The following is an 18,450-nucleotide window of genomic DNA, read 5'->3' as shown; positions in this document are numbered from 1 at the left end:
CCCATGAATTCCCTAGAGATTGACATTTGTGATTTCCTGCATATTGAAGAAGGGAAGTGGGATATGAGTGGCCATCATTTTGACAAGGATCCGATTTATGATACCGATGATGATGTTAATAATGACCTTGTCCTCCCTTGCATTTCATGTAATTAGGAAGATATGATTGTTGATGTATTTGAGCCTTACATAGATCTTTCTTTGATCGTCCCTTAGTCATATTTAGGTCGCATGAGTTTTGAACATGAAGAGCCACCTTTGGTTGACCCTTTTGAATTTGATTGTTGTGACAAGCAGCTTGGCTGTCGAGATCTTGTCCTCCAACTGCCTTCCTCACCAGTGCACTCCCAACATGTCCTCAAGGACACCAATGAGAGTCGTATGCTTGAGATAGCTATTGTGCAAAAGTCCATGAAATTGATCACCGATTACTCCACAATGCACATTCAGGTTGCAGGAATTAGCCGTTGAGACATTTGTCATTAATGTCAAAGCAGAGGATTCATGGCAAAGCAAGGGCTAGCTGGTCACAAACTCCTTCGCTAATTCTGCCAAGAAAGAATGAAGCAATTAAGAACAACACCTAGGACACCAACTATGAATGTTGAGGAGAAATATAGTTTTTGGAGTATGAAATCCATTCATTGTCGGTGGTGTTTTAAAAACACACTATTCTTGGACTTCTAGGTGTTGTTTGTTGAAAAGTGGGTAGCTTTGGTATGAATTTTCGCAAAGGGAAACCCTAATGCCCCAAAGGAAGCCCATCTGCCAAAGAGAAATATTAATTGTATAATATCATGGGCAAGAAATTATTAAAGTTTTTGGAGCATATATTTAAATTTTATTATTATTGTAAGCAGAAATTCAAATACATGTTATTCCCTCCAAAATTCAAAGTCGGCCTTAAACAAAGGCACCCGATTGATTTGTATAAATATGGTTCATTTGGATTATTGAAAGCACGGTCTATCTTTACAAACAATGTCCGTATGTGTGGCACGCAGTTAGATGAAGCATCACTCTTGCTATGACTTGTATAACATATGGCAGAGGCATCGTTTACCCCTATGATTTGTATTACAGTTCTGAGGCTCGCTCTTCTCCATTGTCTCATTGTTTAAGGCTCGCTCTTTTGTATTTGGTCGATCTGTCTCACATTACAGTGAGTATTGGTTCGTTGTCTATGGTGAAGTATTGGCTCGATCTTTGTCTCGCAATACATGAAGTATGGTTTGCTCTTTGCCTCACATTTCTGGGCATCGCATCACATTCTGGACACATTCTTTCCATGATTCAAATCTTATCCATGTAGCATTCATTGTCTCAATGGTTCGATCTATATCTTAGTATCCAGCATATGCATCGTATGGCACTCTCTGCAGATTGGCTTGTATTCTTTGTAATGCTCTATGGCAGACAAACTTTGATTTGTATAGCTCTATGGCAGACAAACTCTGATTTGTATAGCTCCATACTGTGGCTATATGGCAGACAAACTCTGATTTGTATAGCTCTATGGCAGACAAACTTTGATTTGTATAGCTCCATATTGTGGCTCTTATGGCAGACAAACTTTGATTTGTATAGCTCCATATTGTGGCTCTTATGGCAGACAAACATTGATTTGTATAGCTCCATATTGTGGCTCTTATGGCAGACAAACACTAATTTGAATAACTCCATGGCAGACAAACTATGATTTGTATAGCTCCATAATATGGTTCGCTTGGAAGACAAACTATGGCAGATAATATATGATTCATATAGCTTCATACATTGGCTTGCATAACGAACACACAATGGCATTGAATGTCAAATACTTTGGATGTATGACATCGCTCTTTACAAATTGTGGTTCGATCTCTTAGTTGGTATGTGTCATATTATTTACAGTGATTAGTATGGCTTACATTACTTTCTGTGAGTTACCTTTGACCATAGTTTATGATAGATGTGATACCAATATAGACGGCACAAGCTATATATACAACCGTGCCCTTGACTTGAAGCCATAACTGTAAACAGTTGACTATAGCAGTGAAAGTATTGCATGTATAGTGGTGTGTAATATCTACAGTGATGTAAGACATGATAATGATGTTTGGCATTATGATGGAAAGTGATATCTTCAGTATGGGAGTATGCTCTATGTGGCTGTCCCTTTAAGGTAGTGCTTGTATGGCAATGAACCTTCATATGACAGTGATTTATCTGACATGAATGTATAACAGTGACCATGGTGACTGTAATGACAGTGACTCTGATGTGTACCCTTGTCTATGGCAACATATGTTAGTTGTGATAGTATATATGCCAGTAAAGAAAGACTATCCATAACCGTGATGTATATGTTAGTGCTCTCATCTTATTCTTGACAGATACAGATGACAGAGATGTGTTAGCAGCTCTCTTGGACTTATTTGCTTACGGAGGTTAGAATGTTCACTTCACAAACAAAGTTGTGAACTGACTTGGATTGGCCTTTGAGAGGCTTGATGTAATGGTGCCTCTCACTATGGATGTACTTTGTATCTCAACTGAACAATTGATGAATATCTAATAGAAGAAGAAGAATTGAATTCCAGGTTTTCCCTCTTGTGGGTGTTTTCCCTAGTCTCCAACCAAATCTCGTGTCTCTATTGTGCATGCTTTGCTTTTGTTGATCTTTTATGTTCTGCTTTTTATTGTTCTCTCTACATAATTGCTAATGTTGATAATGATGTGATGGGGTGAATGTAATAAATAACTATTGAAATTGTTTAAATGCAATTATCTACAACATAGAACAATGTATCCCTAAGAAAAATTAACATGGTATTAGAGCTGGGCTGAAGAAAAGTCATTGAGATCACCCTGGTGAAGACACTTATGTTGGAGTACATGGTTCAAGTAAAGTAAAAGAGATGAAGATGGCTGTAACTACCTATTTATAAAAATAATATTAAATAAATTATATTAATCAAATTAATAAAATAATAAAAATATAACTAATGATAAAGTATTTTAATGTAAGTTTAACCTTTATATAAAATCAGAAAAAGGAATGTTAATTAAAAATCAATATATTTTTAAAAAGAAATATACATAACACGACATGGGAAGGGTGTCGTGAGGAAATGAAGTGGTGGATGCTAGAGGAAGGACGACCACCACCAAGAATCAGTTTATAAACCAGAAGGAAGAATTTAACGAGAAAGAAAGAAACGAATGGAAGAACTGAAGGAGGAAAAGGATCATAAACTGAAATTATCGACAGGAAGGAAGAGCACAGATTGTTCTGAGGTTCTGGGCACAGGGGAATAGTCTGCCTCAACTGAGAAGCTTACTGGACTGAGCAGCGAGGTTCTGCTCAGTTTGGCTGGGTGGTTTCGGTCTTTTGGTAATGCAGCAGGAGTAGGAGCAAGAGTCACGACAGAGCAGATAGGTTGGTACTCAATAGAAGAATATATAATTTGTATATATTTATTTTATATTTGTGAGTAGACTATTGATAAACTCTGTTAAATATCGAATTGAAAAGCTTCACAGTTTACTGAATATGAATTTGTTAGACCTTGTTAAACTCTGAATTTACAGTTCTTACAATGGCAAAGACCTAATAGAATGCTAGGGCTTAAAGGAAACCCTTTGTTTTGCAAATAGAAGCTAGGGTTTGGGAGAAACCCTAGGAGTGGCCTTGATATAAAAAGGGGCTTGATATGTTATGATTAGTTAAAATCCATTCAATTATTCAGGTACCTGACAATTTCAGAAAAACCCTAGTATGGCATTATCGGTGAGAAGCCCATAATAGATTTAAAGAAACTCTAGGAGAAGGGTATGCCGCAGATTCAATGGTCATTGTATACATTGATGGTTGGACTTGGCTGCCGATGAAAGAAGATAAAGGATACAAGTGGTGTTCATGAGGATGCATCTCTTCTGGAGACAATATTGACATATGATCGATGGACCATGATCCCTCCTGGCTAAGAGGGAGACAATATCAAGAGGGAGTTGTGAGCCTCCTCCAATCTACATTAAAGATAAGTACTTTCAAGACTCATGCCATTTCTTTGTGAATTTATTCTTTTCGATTATTAGTGATTCCCCATGCTTGAGTATTTTATTTCTTTCACTAACTTCTTGGACAAGGATGTGATCCATTGTGAAATTCATCAAGATGTAGAGTAGTGCAGGAAGGGTTAGCTCCCTCAAGAGGGAGCTCGCACATGAAAATGAAGGAGCCACTTTTACATCTAGAAAAGAAAGACAGTCCTGCCTCATCACCAGGTACACTTTCATTATGATTATTTACTTGGCTATTATTGCTCTTTCTCTTATTCTATGGTCGCAATTACATCTGATGAATGTGAGGATGAAGCCCTCTATATCAAAGATTGAGAATGATGTAGAGCCATCCCATGACTTACGAAACAGACAAGAGCTCAAGACCTCAGAGAAAAGATTGTAGTATCATTGGTTGATTGAAGAAGCTTCCTGTTTAGAGGGAGTAGACTGAGGACAACAATACGATATGATTCTAAGAGCGATATGTCTTCCATGAAAGGACTTTTCTTGATATCTAAGATGTAGCAGTGTCTGATGCTTCCGCGATATGGTTCTAACTATGATAAGGAAAATGCTCTCAAAGAAAGAAGGCTATCCTTGAACTTGTTGCCTGATGCCTCAGATATATGTGAAGTGAGCTTCCCCTTGATGTACTTGCAAAACTTTGAGGTGCATGAGTAAAGGACTCATGATTGTGTTAGTTTTTGGTAGCATCAGAAGTGCTCTAGCCTTGAAAATTGGTGGAGAGGCCAAGGCACATGAGTTCTAAAGAACCCAGAAACCATTTAGTGAAATTCCACCCGGATTGTATTTTGGAGGGTTAAAATAACAATTATGGAGACCAACCATAGCTACAAAAATTCAACAACTTCATCAAGGTGGAGGCTGAGTTCACAAGGCACACAATTTATTATTTCAAAGGCATTGCAATAGACCTCAAAAAGCTAAAATTTATGAGAAAATGCAGTGCACCATTTAGAAATTAATAAAAATGAGATGGGAAGCTTCCTTAGTTTGGCTAGTTCTACTGGAGACTTGTTGCCAGCTTTTTCAAGAGAGAAACTCCATTGCTCAAGTTGTTTGAATAATAATGAGGCTTATGTGCGATGCTATCAGAACTGCTCAAACCAAATTGGCACTAACCAGTTCGGTTTGCGTAAGTGCTGTGGTTTTGTTTTGCCTTCAACTGGTCCTGAAACAGTCAGAACTAGGATGTGCAACATAAAACCGGTCAGTTTGCCAATTTTGTAGCCACTATAACTACTCTAAAGCTGAATTTTCATCTATTCAGTGATACCTCCTATCATGGTTGGACTTTGCTTGGATGGCTTGTCGCAGTTTTCACTGCCATGGGGTAAAAATGTTGGTGTTGGACCTTCAGGGGCATCAAGTCAAGATGTTTAGCATACCCATGCAGAGAATGTAGAGAATCTCATCTCAGATGATTATGTAGTTTGATTTTGTTGTAGACTTTTGTATGATTGTTTATGGACTCTAGAGGCCATTTGGAGCCTCAATGTTTATGATTGTGGTTCAGATGTATCACATTTGGTGTCATTTTTCCATATTCACCCTTGTTTGATGCTATATACAAGAGAAAGAATTAGACATTTGGTGTTTAATGGTTTGGATTTATATTAAATGCACACATTTTTAATCAAACTTTGAATATTTTATATAAAATTTCATCTACCATTTTTTTCTTGGATTTCTTCTGGTCCTGGTTCCAGTTCTCATAACATTGCTTATGTGGACTGAGGCATCAAATAAGTTTTGATTTCTTGAAAAAATAGTTTGATGTGCTGGTAATAGGTATTGACTCTTTGTAACCCATCTAGACCTTTTTTATCCATACAAAGGTATTGTGGCTATTAAGACAGTTTTTTGGAAAATAATAAAGTGATTACCGAAGATGGTAGGAAGACCAGTGAAATCATGGAAAGGTATCCCATTTTTAATTTGGCCTTATAAAAACCTGGAAACTTTAATTGGAGGCTAATGATGTTGCAGTGGTTAATGATCATAAACCTTTGCTTTAATTTCCCCCAAGATGAACTAGCTTTTAATGGATATAGATGTGCTACAGCCTTTGATGAATGTAGTCCCAAATGACTTACGAAGCAATGTAGTCACATATCCTTTATTATGGTTGATGATGCACTCTAATATATCATTTCTAACACAAGTTCTTTAAAAACCATAATTTCTCAATAGATTACGGAACTCTAATGTGAACATTGCATCAATTTTTGCATGGCCTGACAATGGGATAATTTGACCATGTATTTATTGGCTTGCAAACTGTTTTGCTCGATGACTGCTGAGAACTCTTCAATTATTGTTAATTTGTTGACTTCTGCAGTTAAGAACTCAAGTGATCCAGGGAGCTCAAATTCTGAGGAAAGGGCATTGGACAACGATGGAAAAGACATAGGAGATGAACTACAACCAACATCAGAGATAGAAACAGAAGACACCACAAAACATGACACCCAAGAAAAGCTGGTTGGAGACTTCAATATAGAGGCAACCATAACTGAAGATGATGTTCAAAGAGCAGGTGGTTTTGGAGCAACTGATGACATACGTAGTTTTCTTCCAGTTGCACTTGATTCTACTGACTTTGAGGCTTCACTACGAAGTGCACGGGACTATGAAGAACCACAGGGTGAAGTATCTAGACCAGGGCTTGGGTGGTCTGAAAATAAGTGATACGGATCATACAAATGAATTAGAGTCTTGTTGACTTCATTCATCTTGGGTTTCAGGCACATTATACGTCTTCCTCTTTCGAGATGGTTATGATAAACAAAAGGAATGTCATTGCCAGCTTTGGTTGGAAAGTTTTGTTATTTGTGCTCCCTTAATGCATTTATGTACTTCTCTAAGTGTAATATTTAACTGTTAGGATTTTGTTGTCACAGGGAATTATAGACGGATTTGTCTTTATCTGTAAATTGGTTTGAATGAATTGCCACCATTTATTTTTAGTGTTTTGTAATGTGATTGCAAGTACTAATCACATGAAGCATAAATCTGTTATGTTGTTCTTGCATAGTGTTACAATTGGGTAGTGATTTTGGTCCTATATAGGTGTTGACCTCTGAGGCCATGGTGAGAAATGGAAGCATGATATGCATGCAGCTTTGTTTGATTTGGATTGGATGGTCTGAAAATAAGTCATACAAATGAATGAGTCTTTGTTATCTTCATCAGTCATCTCTGGTCTTGGACACAATGTCTTATTACCTCAACATGGTTATGATAAACGAAAGAATGCAATTGCTAACTTTTCTTGATGTGTTTTGTGAGATGTGCTCCCTCCAATTCATGTATGTACTTCTCCAGGTGTGATATTTAAATGTCAAGATTTTTGTTGACACGGGGAGTTACAGATAGATATGTCTTTGTTTTTAAATTGGTTGAAATGACTTGATACCATTTGGTTTAAGTGTTTTGTGATGTGATTGCAAGTACTAAACACGTGTAAATATGTTGTTATGATGTTCTTGTATAGCATTACAAATGGGTAGAAATTTTCATCCTATATAGGTTTGGACTGTCCAAGCCGTGGGGAGAAATGGGTGCTTAATAAGCATCGATCTATGTTTAATTGTGCTTGGGTGGTCTGAAAATAATTGATACAGATTGATCATACAAATGGATTAGAGGCTTTGTTAACTTAATCAGTAAGCTTGGGTCGGAAGGAATATAATACGTCTTCTCTCAAGACGGTTATGATAAACAAAACGATTGTCATTGCTACCTTTGCTTGCAAACTTTTGTGATCTGTGCTCCCTTCAATGCATATATGTACTTTTCTAAGTGTAATTTTTCATTTTTGTCACTAGGAATCATAGGTAAATTGGCCTTTGTCTATAATTGGGCTTAAACAATTTTCCACCATTTGTTTTTAGTGTTTTGTGATGTGATTGCAAGTACTAAACACATGAAGTGTAAATTGATCATGCTGTTCTTGCATAATGTTGCAACTGGGCAGAGATTTTGATCCTATATAGGTGTGGATCTCCCAAGTCGTGGTGAGAAGCGAGTGCTTAATATTATAGGTGTGGATGTCTCAAGTCATGGTGAGAAGTGGGTGCTTAATATTAATGGAGCTATGTTTGATTGGGTTCTTCAAATATTGGTTGATGAAATATGGAATTTTGAAAATGTTGTAACTAGACGTATAGGTTTATAAAAATGAAGCCCCAATTAAATTAAATGTTAAATGTATGTAGGTTATGTTGCCATGTTATGATTACATATGATAGAATTAGTCCATGCTACTCTATATTAAATTCTTGATGTGTTAATGTTACTAACCATGGTTAATAGCAATTGATTATCTAGTAAATTATCCTGGTGGAAATTAATTTATTGTAGATCTACTGAATAAAAACAATACTAGAATTTTTAACAGGTAAATAAATAAAAATAACATAAGCAATAGAGCCAATCACACACACATATACACATAGGTTTCTGCCCTTCTAATTTGTTTTTTTTCATTAAATAATATTTTCAGCATACAAGGGCCTTCCCTAACTAGGACCTGCACATATAAGTTTCTGCCCTTCTAATCTGTTTTTTCATTAAATAATATTTTCAGCATACAAATACATTTTAGATTTACTGAATAGATGCACTACAAGAATTTTTAACAAGTAAATAAATAATGAAATAACAGAAGTAATAGAGTCAATCTCACACAATGTACACAAAAGTTTCTGCTTTTCTAATCTGTTTTTTCATTAAATAATATTTTGAGCATAAAAGGGCCTTCCCTAACTAGGAAATTAAATGTTCATTGAGGAAGGTTACAAACAATGAAAATTGATTTTTTTAGCTAATAAAACCCTCAAAAGCTATCTTTCGATCTTACTCGCTAATGGATCCTTTTCCCTTGTTTCCCTTTGCTCTCTTCCTCTAATGATGAATGTCTTTCTCCACCCAATCACTAAGATCTCACCATCTCACTGTCTTGTGCTAACATAATGCCTTTTTTCCCTTCACACTTAGCATTGCTTTTATAAGTTTTAGTTATTGATTGAATTGACAACCCTAATCTACGAAGTTATTGATGATTGAGATTAGATCTCAACTCACTAGAGATCAATGGTTGAGATTCATTTAATTCACTAATGTAAATAACATTTTCATTTCATTAGATTAACTCATTTTTCTCTTAGATAAATAACTACTTTTCCTAAGGTTAAAGGTTTTTGGACGAGTTCCACATGTCTAGACACACAAAGCTATATGGAACTATCTGTTTGATGCTGCTATCATCAACACTCCCTCTTAGTGAGGAAGGTATTTCTTGAAGAGCCATTTGAAACTAGCTTTCCCTTCGATCCTTGCACAATGCTCCATGTTTCATCTTTTACCATGGCTTTCCTCCAATACTCCTAGTATGCTATGTCTTCAATTGCACTACTCATAATGGATATAGTTCAACCTTTTTTTTTTTTCTCAGATGTATGCTCTCCATGATTGTACTTCGAGGAGCCTCAACATGCACCAGAGTATGCTTGAATATCTCCTCAAAGCACTTGGGTCTCATGGAAAAATCATAAGGAGCTATTGATTCCTCTTTGCCTAAACTAGAAGTATTTGAATGTTGTTCTCCCTTCTGGGCCTCTTGCTCCTCATCCTCTGTCAATGTTGGTGGAAACTCATGAAATTTCCTAGATGCCAAGTTCTTCTCAAACTTAATATCTCTATTCATAACCATCTTCTACTGTGTTGGTATGAGAATTTGTAAGCTTTTGAGGTCTCACTGTATCCAACAAATATTCCCTTCTCTCTTGAAGGCTCTAGCCGCTTCCTCTTCCCCACAGACACATGGATGTATGCTATCTCTAGCTCCACCTTAATATGCCTACTTTTGAGTTTGTCCCCTAATATCTTGTTGGGACCCTTGTTCTGCACATACACTACAATGTTACATGCCTCTTACTCAAAGAAACATAGGCATATCTTGGTCATGTATTATTGCCTTGACAACCGTTGATGGTCCAATTTTCTCTCCACAACCGCATGTCGTTGAGGGTTGTATGAGACTACCATTTCCCTCTTGATCCTTGCCTCCGTGCAAAAATATTTGAAGTCATTAAGATTGTACTCACCCTTGTTTTTTGACCTCAAGAACTTGATCATATTTTCTATCTAGTTACCCACTTGGACCTTGAACTCTAGGAATCGACTAAAGCCCTCATCTCTTGCCTTTATGAAGAATATCTTGGTTTTCATGGAACAATAAATAAACATGACAAAATACAATCCTCCGCCACTGACATTGGTCCACACACATCTAAGTGAATGAGATCCGATATCCCCTTGCACTGCTATTGCTACTTGAAAAAGTAGCCTTGACATTCTTGCCAAGTTCACACCCTTTGCACACGCCTTGCTTCTCAACATTGAACTCTAGGAGGCTAATGAAAATCTCCCTTAATATTGGAAACAACTTGTGTTGATTTTTGGTAGCATCGGATGTGCTCTTAGCATCAAAATTTGAAGGGAGGCTAGGACACATGCATTCCACAATAACCATAAATCATTTTGGGAAATTCCACCCAGAGACAATTTTATTAAAATAATTAATTATTTTTAATGGGTGCCTAAGCTTAAACTTAGGAAATTAAAATAATTAATGGGTGTTAATCTAAACTGTGGGTGAAACTTCTAGAAGAAGACGAAGATCGAGTCCAAATGATTTGAGCTATTGATTAGTATCTAATCTGGGTTGTTGGTTCTCAACTGGAGGATTATAAGGGCATTGATGGGCACTTGGAGAACACATCGATTAGAGTTTAGAAGATCGAATTTCTGAAGTAGAGCAACTGTCAGTGAGAAATTTGTTGTGAGCTTTTGCAGTGAGGGGCAGAGATACTTCCGGTTGGAGATTTCTTCTTATCCAGGAATACTCAGCAGAGGAGACAAAGAGAGACACGGGAGAGGCAACACAGAGCCAGAAGAGGCTGACGCAGGGCCACGCAAAGGCAGCGTAGGTTGACGTAGAGGCAACAGAAAGTCTTGAGGAGATCCGAAATTTGCTGGAGGGATCAATTTTTGTCACTGGACGCTGATGTGTGAGATCAAGAGAGCAGAAGTCATAATCTCAAAGGCAAATCGATTAGTCGGGAGGAGTGATGCAGGCCCTAGACAATGTGACGCTGTGCTGACGCAGTGACTACCCAGAGACAACGCAGAGATAGCCAGGGGCTAGTCATTCAGTGGCTAGTTCAACCAGGGTCCCCTGTGATAGTTGGAGGTAATCTCACTTATCTTTTGATCTTACTCGCTAATGGATCCGTTTCCCTTGTTTCCCTTTGCTCTCTTCATCTAAAGATGAATGTCTTTCTCCACCCAATCACTAAGATCTCACCATCTCACTGTTTTGTGTTAACATGATGCCTCTTTTCCCTTCACACCTAGCATTGCTTTTATAAATTTTAGTTATTGATTGAATGGACAACCCTAATCTCTTATTGATGATTGAGATTAGATCTCAACTCACTAGAGATCAATGGTTGAGATTCATTTAATTCACTAATGCAAATAACATTTGAATTTCATTAGATTAACTCATTTTTCTCTTAGAATAAATAATTACTTTTCCTAAGGTTAAAGGTTTTTGGACGAGTTCCACATGTCTAGACACACAAAGCTATATGGAACTATCTGTTTGATGCTGCTATTGTTAACACTCCCTCTTAGCGAGGAAGGTATTTCTCGAAGAGCCATTTGAAACTAGCTTTCCCTTCGATCCTTGCACAATGCTCCATGTATCATCTTTCACATGTATTTCCTCCAAAACTCCTAGTATGCTATGTCTTCAATTACACTACTCGTTAATGTATATAGTTCCAATTTTTTTTCAGATGCATGCTCTCCATCACTGTACTTTGAGGAGCCTCAACATGCACTCCTCAAACCACTTGGGTCTCATGGAAAAATCACAAGGAGCTATTGATTCCTCCTTCCCTAAACTAGAAGTATTTGAATGTTGTTCTCCCTTCAGAGCCTCTTGCTCCTCATCCTCTGTCAATGTTGGTGGCAACTCATGAAATTTCCTAGATGCCAAGTTCTTCTCAAACTTAATATCTCTATTCATAACTGTCTTCTATTGCGTTGGTATGATAATTTGTAAGCTTTTGAGGTCTCACTGTATCCAACAAATATCCCCTTCTCTCTTGAATGCTCTAGCCGCTTCCTCTTCTCCACAGACACATGGATGTATGTTATCTCTAGCTTCACCTTAGTATGCCTACTCTGAGTCTTGTCCCCTAATATCTTGTTGGGACCCTTGTTCTACACATACACTACAATGTTACATGCCTCTTACTCAAAGAAACATAGGCATATCTTGGTCATGTATTATTGCCTTGAAAAAATCGTTGATGGTCCGATTATCTCCCCGCAACCACATGCCGCTGAGGGTTGTATGAGACTACCATTTCCCTCTTGATCCTTGCCTTCGTGCAAAAATGTTTGAAGTCATTAAGAGTGTACTCACCCTTGTTTTTTGACCTCAAGAACTTGATCATATTCTCTATCTAGTTACCTTGAACTCTAGGAACCGACTTAAGCCCTCATCTCTTGCCTTTATGAAGAATATCTAGGTTTTCATGGAACAATAAATGAACATGACAAAATATAGTCCTCCACCATTGACATTTGTCCACACACATCTGAGTGAATGAGATCCAATATCCCCTTGCACTACTATTGCTACTTGAAAATGTAGCCTTGACATTATTGCCAAGTTCACACCCTTTGCACATGTCCTGCTTCTCAACATTGAACTGTAGGAGATTAATGACAATCTCCCTTAATATTGGAAACACCTTGTATTGATTTCTGGTAGCATTGGATGTGCTCTTAGCATCAAAATTTGCAGGGAGGCTAGGGCACATGCATTCCACAATACCCAGAAATCGTTTTGGGAAATTCCACCTAGAGACAGTTTTATTAAAATAATTAATTATTTTTAAAGGGTGCCTAAGTCTAAACTTAGGAAATTAAAATAATTAAAGAGTATTAATCTAAACTGCGGGTGAAACTTCTAGAAGAAGACATAGATCGAGTCCAAATGATTTGAGAAATTGATTAGGATCTAATCTGGGTTTTTGGTTCTCAACTGGAGGATTATAAGAATGACATCGATGGGCACTTGGAGAACGCATTGAATAGTGTTCAGAAGATCGAATTTTTGAAGTAGGGCCACTGCCAGTGAGAAATTCGTTGTAAGCTTTTGCAGTGAGGGGCAGGGATAGTTCTGGTTGGAGATTTCTCTTGGTCCAGGAATACTCAACAGAGGAGGCAAAGAGACTCGGGAGAGGCAACGCAAAGCCAGAAAAGGCTGACGTAGGGCCACACAGAGGCATTGTAGACTAATGTAGAGGCAACACAAAGTCTTGAGTAGATCCGAAATTTGCTGGAGGGATCAATTTCTATAGCTGGAAGCCGGGTTGTGAGATTAGGAGAACAAAAGTCATAATCTCAAAGGCAAATCGATAAGTCGGGAGGAGTGAAGTAGACTCTAGACAATGTGACGCTGGGCTGATGCAGTGACTATGCAGAGTCAGTGAGGGGCTAGTCATTCAATGGCTAGTTCAACCAGGGCCCCTTGTAATAGTGTGAGGTAATCTCACTTATCTCTCTGTCAGTGATATTATCTATATTGGATAGTCAGGAGGGCATCCAGAGATTGTATTTAGAAATTACTACTACATAATAATAAAAACCTCAGCTGCTGCACCAGTTTTCCCACATTGGGTTTTTCTAGGGAATTTTGTCCAAAAAAGAATGGTGTAGATGTGTTGTGTATTTCTTTCTTGTTCAGCTTCTTATTTCCACATTTTATTTAAATGGTGAAGACTGCAGTGTATTAGTTTCAGTGTTTATTGTAGCAAACAATCAATAATTTTGTTCAATGATTAACAAATACAAGAAACGTAATCAGTTGCTGCAGTAGAAATTTGGGACTTCCAAATTTTCACACCTTGTAGTGCATGTGTCCCATCCTCCTATTCTACATCTCTCAAAAGTTTTCGTTATCATGTATCAAAGCAAAAACATGTTTTCCCTTCAACTTATATAAGTTGCCCTCTTTAACCCTGATGGCCATTATTGTGTCTGGGCTAGAATCCTCAAGGCGATTGAGAACCTGCTCCATCTAATCGGTCTTCAAATATGAGACTCATTGTTGCCATTTCTATATCTTATAAAATATGTCATGTGTTAAGTCCTAGCACCCACAAGAATAAAAAATTGCTTTAGTTTATAGATCTACATAAAATATCCGTGGATTTGTGTTTTGGTCCTTCAAAACACAAAAAATTTGATTTTTTTCTAATCCCTTCACTGATATGGCCTCCCTTTCTCCCTTTGAAGAATGGCCTCCACAAATAATTGTTGGCTAATTTGTGCAAAACCCAAAAAAAATGGTCTCTCTCAAAGTGCATGCTTTGATACCATGTTGATTTTACTATCCCTGACTAATGACAATTTATTACCTAGTAAATTATCTTGTTGTAAATTAATTTATTGTAGATCTACTTAATAAAAGCATTGTTGAGTTTTTAACAAGTAAATAAAATATAAAACAATGGAAGCAAAATAATGCCAATCTCACACACATGCTCACATAAATTTCTACCGTTCTATTTTTTTGTTTCGTTAAATAATATGCTGAGCATACGATGACTTTCTCTGACTGGGAAATAAATTCCCACTAGGGAAACCTACAAACAACAACAACTTGAAATTTGTTCAGTTAATAAAAGCCACAAAACCTATCGTTTGGTCTTATTGGTTGTTGGATCCTTCTCCCAAGTTGGCCTTTTCTCTCTTCATTTGGATTTGCACACTTGGATGATGTCCTTTACTACTAAATCACTAAGGTATAACTATCTTTTACTCACTTGATGCTTCATTTTCTTTCACCTATTGTTGCTTTTATAAGTTTGAGTTATTGGCCGAATCCACAATCCTAATTTTCAAAGTGATTGATGGTTGAGACTATCTCTCAATTCATTAGAGATCAATGATTGAGGTTGATATAATTCAATAATGCAAATAACCTTTGCATTTCATTAGATTTACTCAAATTTTCTTATAAAAAACAATTACTTTAATAAATCATTTAAGTAATTTGCTAACGTTAAAGGTCCTTGGATGACTTTCACACATCTACACACTTAGACCTATGCAAAAGTACCTGTTTGATGTTAATATCATTAACATGATGCATATGGCACATTTCTTATCAACTACCATCTCACATTATAGATGTTGATCCAACCCAAAGTTTTCAAAGTTGGTTCTAGGCTTCCACTTGAAGACAACATTAATTAAAGTTCTAGGCTTCCACTTGAAGCCAACATTAATGAAGGCATGGCAACGCATTGTATAGGCATGACAATACATTATTATATGATCAAGATTGTAATTTTGTATGGGATTATTTTGGTTGACATGCGTTGTTTCACCTTCAAACATTGTTTGATTTGATTGATGGCATTCAATTGTTTTTCAAAATATCCCATAATGGATTTCAAAACATTATTTAAAAGATTTAGAGGCTGAAAGATATTGTAAGATAGACTATGGACGCCAAGATTATTCAACACTGTTCCAATATATGCTCTAAACTCTATAAGTGATATGACTTATGATCCAATTTTTACCACATTTGAATTGCTTTTACTAGTTACTTATATATGAATTGCTAAAAAAATTTAATTGGAGAAGTAGTAATCATATAACAAATTGTCTTCAAGATTTAAATGACATTTCCCATTACTATGGATACCTTATTGAAATAAGAACAACACATATTGTTGGCAAAATTTTAATGTCTATATGTATTGGGAATGAAGATAAATATATAGTGTTTTGGTAGACTAATTTGGAATGTGGTTTTGGAGTGAATAGATCCCATTGTAACACATTAAACATGAGAAATTTAAGAAAAATTTCTCTGATGAATATGATTAAATGAGATTAAGCTAGATAAACTTTGTATATGTTCATCATAACTACTTTATTTTGCAAACCTTTAAACAATTCAAATAAATAACATAAATTTTAATCTTCCCAGGTTTGTAGGGTCTGTAGAAACGAATTTGCTAGTTTTTAAAGTGGGGGTGGTGACATTCCAAGTGCATGTTAACCATGTGTTCCATGCCTACAAAATTAGGAAATATGTCACAATCCACAAAGTTCCTAGCTTTGATGCGGACATCATTTTTCTTTGGTTTTGAGTAGGCAAATGGAACAATTTTGATATCACTCCATTTAACCAAATAGTCATGGAATTCTTATCCATTTCCCTTATTGCACAAGGAAGAGATCTCCCTACCATACTCGATAATGCCTCCAGATTATTTTTCCTCCTAGTGTGATGTAGGTAGGATGAATCCATCATGTTTCCCATCATCGAGAATTCTAGAAAAAATATGGTTTGATTCTAAGGCACCAAATGAACAAAAAATAAAAATGGAAATGGAGGTTTCTTAAATAGAATAGCCTCTATGGTTCTCTACAATGGTCTTTCGAACTCTCTTAATAGGTGCACAAGTTTATTCCCCATATTTAGATTGCGGACATGTTGATTTGTATATTAGAACAAGTGCAACACTAAACTAATGTGGCACCACATAGAACAAGTGCCCATTGCCATCTTAAAACAAGTCTCCACTCTTTAGGCCAAATCCTATAAAGCCAACCCCTACACTATATATCTTCCAACACATGTTAGCCAACCAATGCCTAATATTACCTCTTGGGTGATGAAGTCTAGGAGTTAATTTTTAAAGATATTGTTGATTTGAAGATGAAAATTTGACTGCGGAAAAGGTAGATTGACAATAAAATAATACTCAAATTATGGAAACAAGCCTTGAAATAACACAATAATTGAGTGTTGATATTACTTACTAAGCTTGGGATGAAATACCTTGTTGTAAGCCTTGGTAGGTGGTTGAAAATGAATAATTAGTTTGTTGTTTTGTAACTTCAAATCTACAAGCTAAACCCCCTTTTGAGGCCACACACAAGTGTATAAATGATTTATTACGACAGGATTAAGGGGTGGAAGTGTTAGGGTGATGAATAAAAAAATATGAGCAACCCAACATTTAAAATTAATGAGCGAATTGAAAGATACGAGAATATGGAAAATGTTACTCAATGAAAGGAGTAAAAAAATCCATTTTTTTTTTTTTTAGAAAATTAATTTCTAAACAGATGGGAATTGATTATTCACTTGAAATAATCATAATTTATTGCTTAGAAGTGAAAATATAACAAAAAATTACATGTACCTTTTAGGCTCTAAACCTTGAAGAAGGGCTTCACTTATCACCCAAAATTGTTGTTGTAAATGATATTGTAGACTTGTAAAACCCTTGGACAAGCACTTGAATTTGTTTCAAATAAGCTCTTCATACACAAGACAAGCAAGCTATACCTTTATTCAACCAAATGGATAAAATTCAAGTGTAATCCAAGTGATAAAACTAGCTAAAAAATGGAAATTAAGCTCAAGGTAGTGAAATGTTTTAGCTATTTTTATATTTTCTAATGTTTTTTTTTCTATATTTTATAAAACGTAATTTTGAAAAAAGTTTTGGATTTTTAAAATAGATGGAGGTGAGGCCAGGCTTACCTTAGCCTTGCAAATTACCTCTTCCAGCACTGGATTGCAATCACTACCCTTTTTAAATAAGTCTTCTATTTTGGACTAGGATATGAGTTTAGATTTGAAGAGACTAGTCGTCTTCACTCTAGTCTACGATAATTTACAAATGCCCAAACCCAACTAGGATAGATTCCCTTTTGGAATAACTTTGGCCAATGGATTAGCTATGGGACTAGGAGAGATCTTCTCCTTAATGGAGAAACCCCTAATAAGGACTTGGTCCAACAATCAAATTTTCATAATTCTAACCCAATAAAGAGAAAGTGAGGCATAGCTTCCTAACCTTCCATTTCCATGTGAATGTATAGCTCATCAATGTATTGATTCACTAAATTTATGTAATTTGGAAATACCTGCAATTATCTTATGAAACACAATATTTTACATGGATAAGAAGAAAAAGAATGGAAGAATCAATCCACAAGACAAGTTGTTTGCACCTGAAAAAAAATATTATTATGGCATGATGATGTCATAATTCACAACACACCTTTGGCATGCCAAGACCAAAGAATGCATACACACTTTATTTCACATGACCATGTGTATAGGATATAGGTGCGTTCAAGACATGGGTTTGACTAGTCCTACAAATAACAATCTCTCCCTACAAAATCAATGGATGCTCTAAATCATGTGTCTAGGTAGGTGCATTCTAAGCTATCCAATCCTACACATGATGAAAG

The 18,450-nt window shown here is 36.3% G+C and overlaps 1 protein-coding gene across 2 annotated transcripts in view; it reads left to right on the top strand.

The window, feature by feature from the left end:
• Positions 1–7,099, top strand: part of LOC149264903 (uncharacterized) — an 86,250-nt gene extending 79,151 nt beyond the window's left edge. For both annotated transcript variants that reach the window (XM_089429031.1, XM_089429032.1), the window contains exon 3: positions 6,413–7,099. In XM_089429031.1, the coding sequence (XP_089285157.1) occupies positions 6,413–6,762 (350 nt within the window). In that variant the 3' untranslated portion in view covers positions 6,763–7,099. The remainder of the gene's footprint in view (positions 1–6,412) is intronic.
• Positions 7,100–18,450: the final 11,351 nt, after the last annotated feature.

Source organism: Pinus tabuliformis, chromosome 6 (genome assembly GCF_031772625.1).
Source record: "Pinus tabuliformis cultivar Carrire ecotype Pingquan chromosome 6, CPIR1, whole genome shotgun sequence".
In the NCBI taxonomy this organism is placed as follows: domain Eukaryota; kingdom Viridiplantae; phylum Streptophyta; class Pinopsida; order Pinales; family Pinaceae; genus Pinus; species Pinus tabuliformis.
This window is presented reverse-complemented; position numbering and strand designations above follow the sequence as displayed.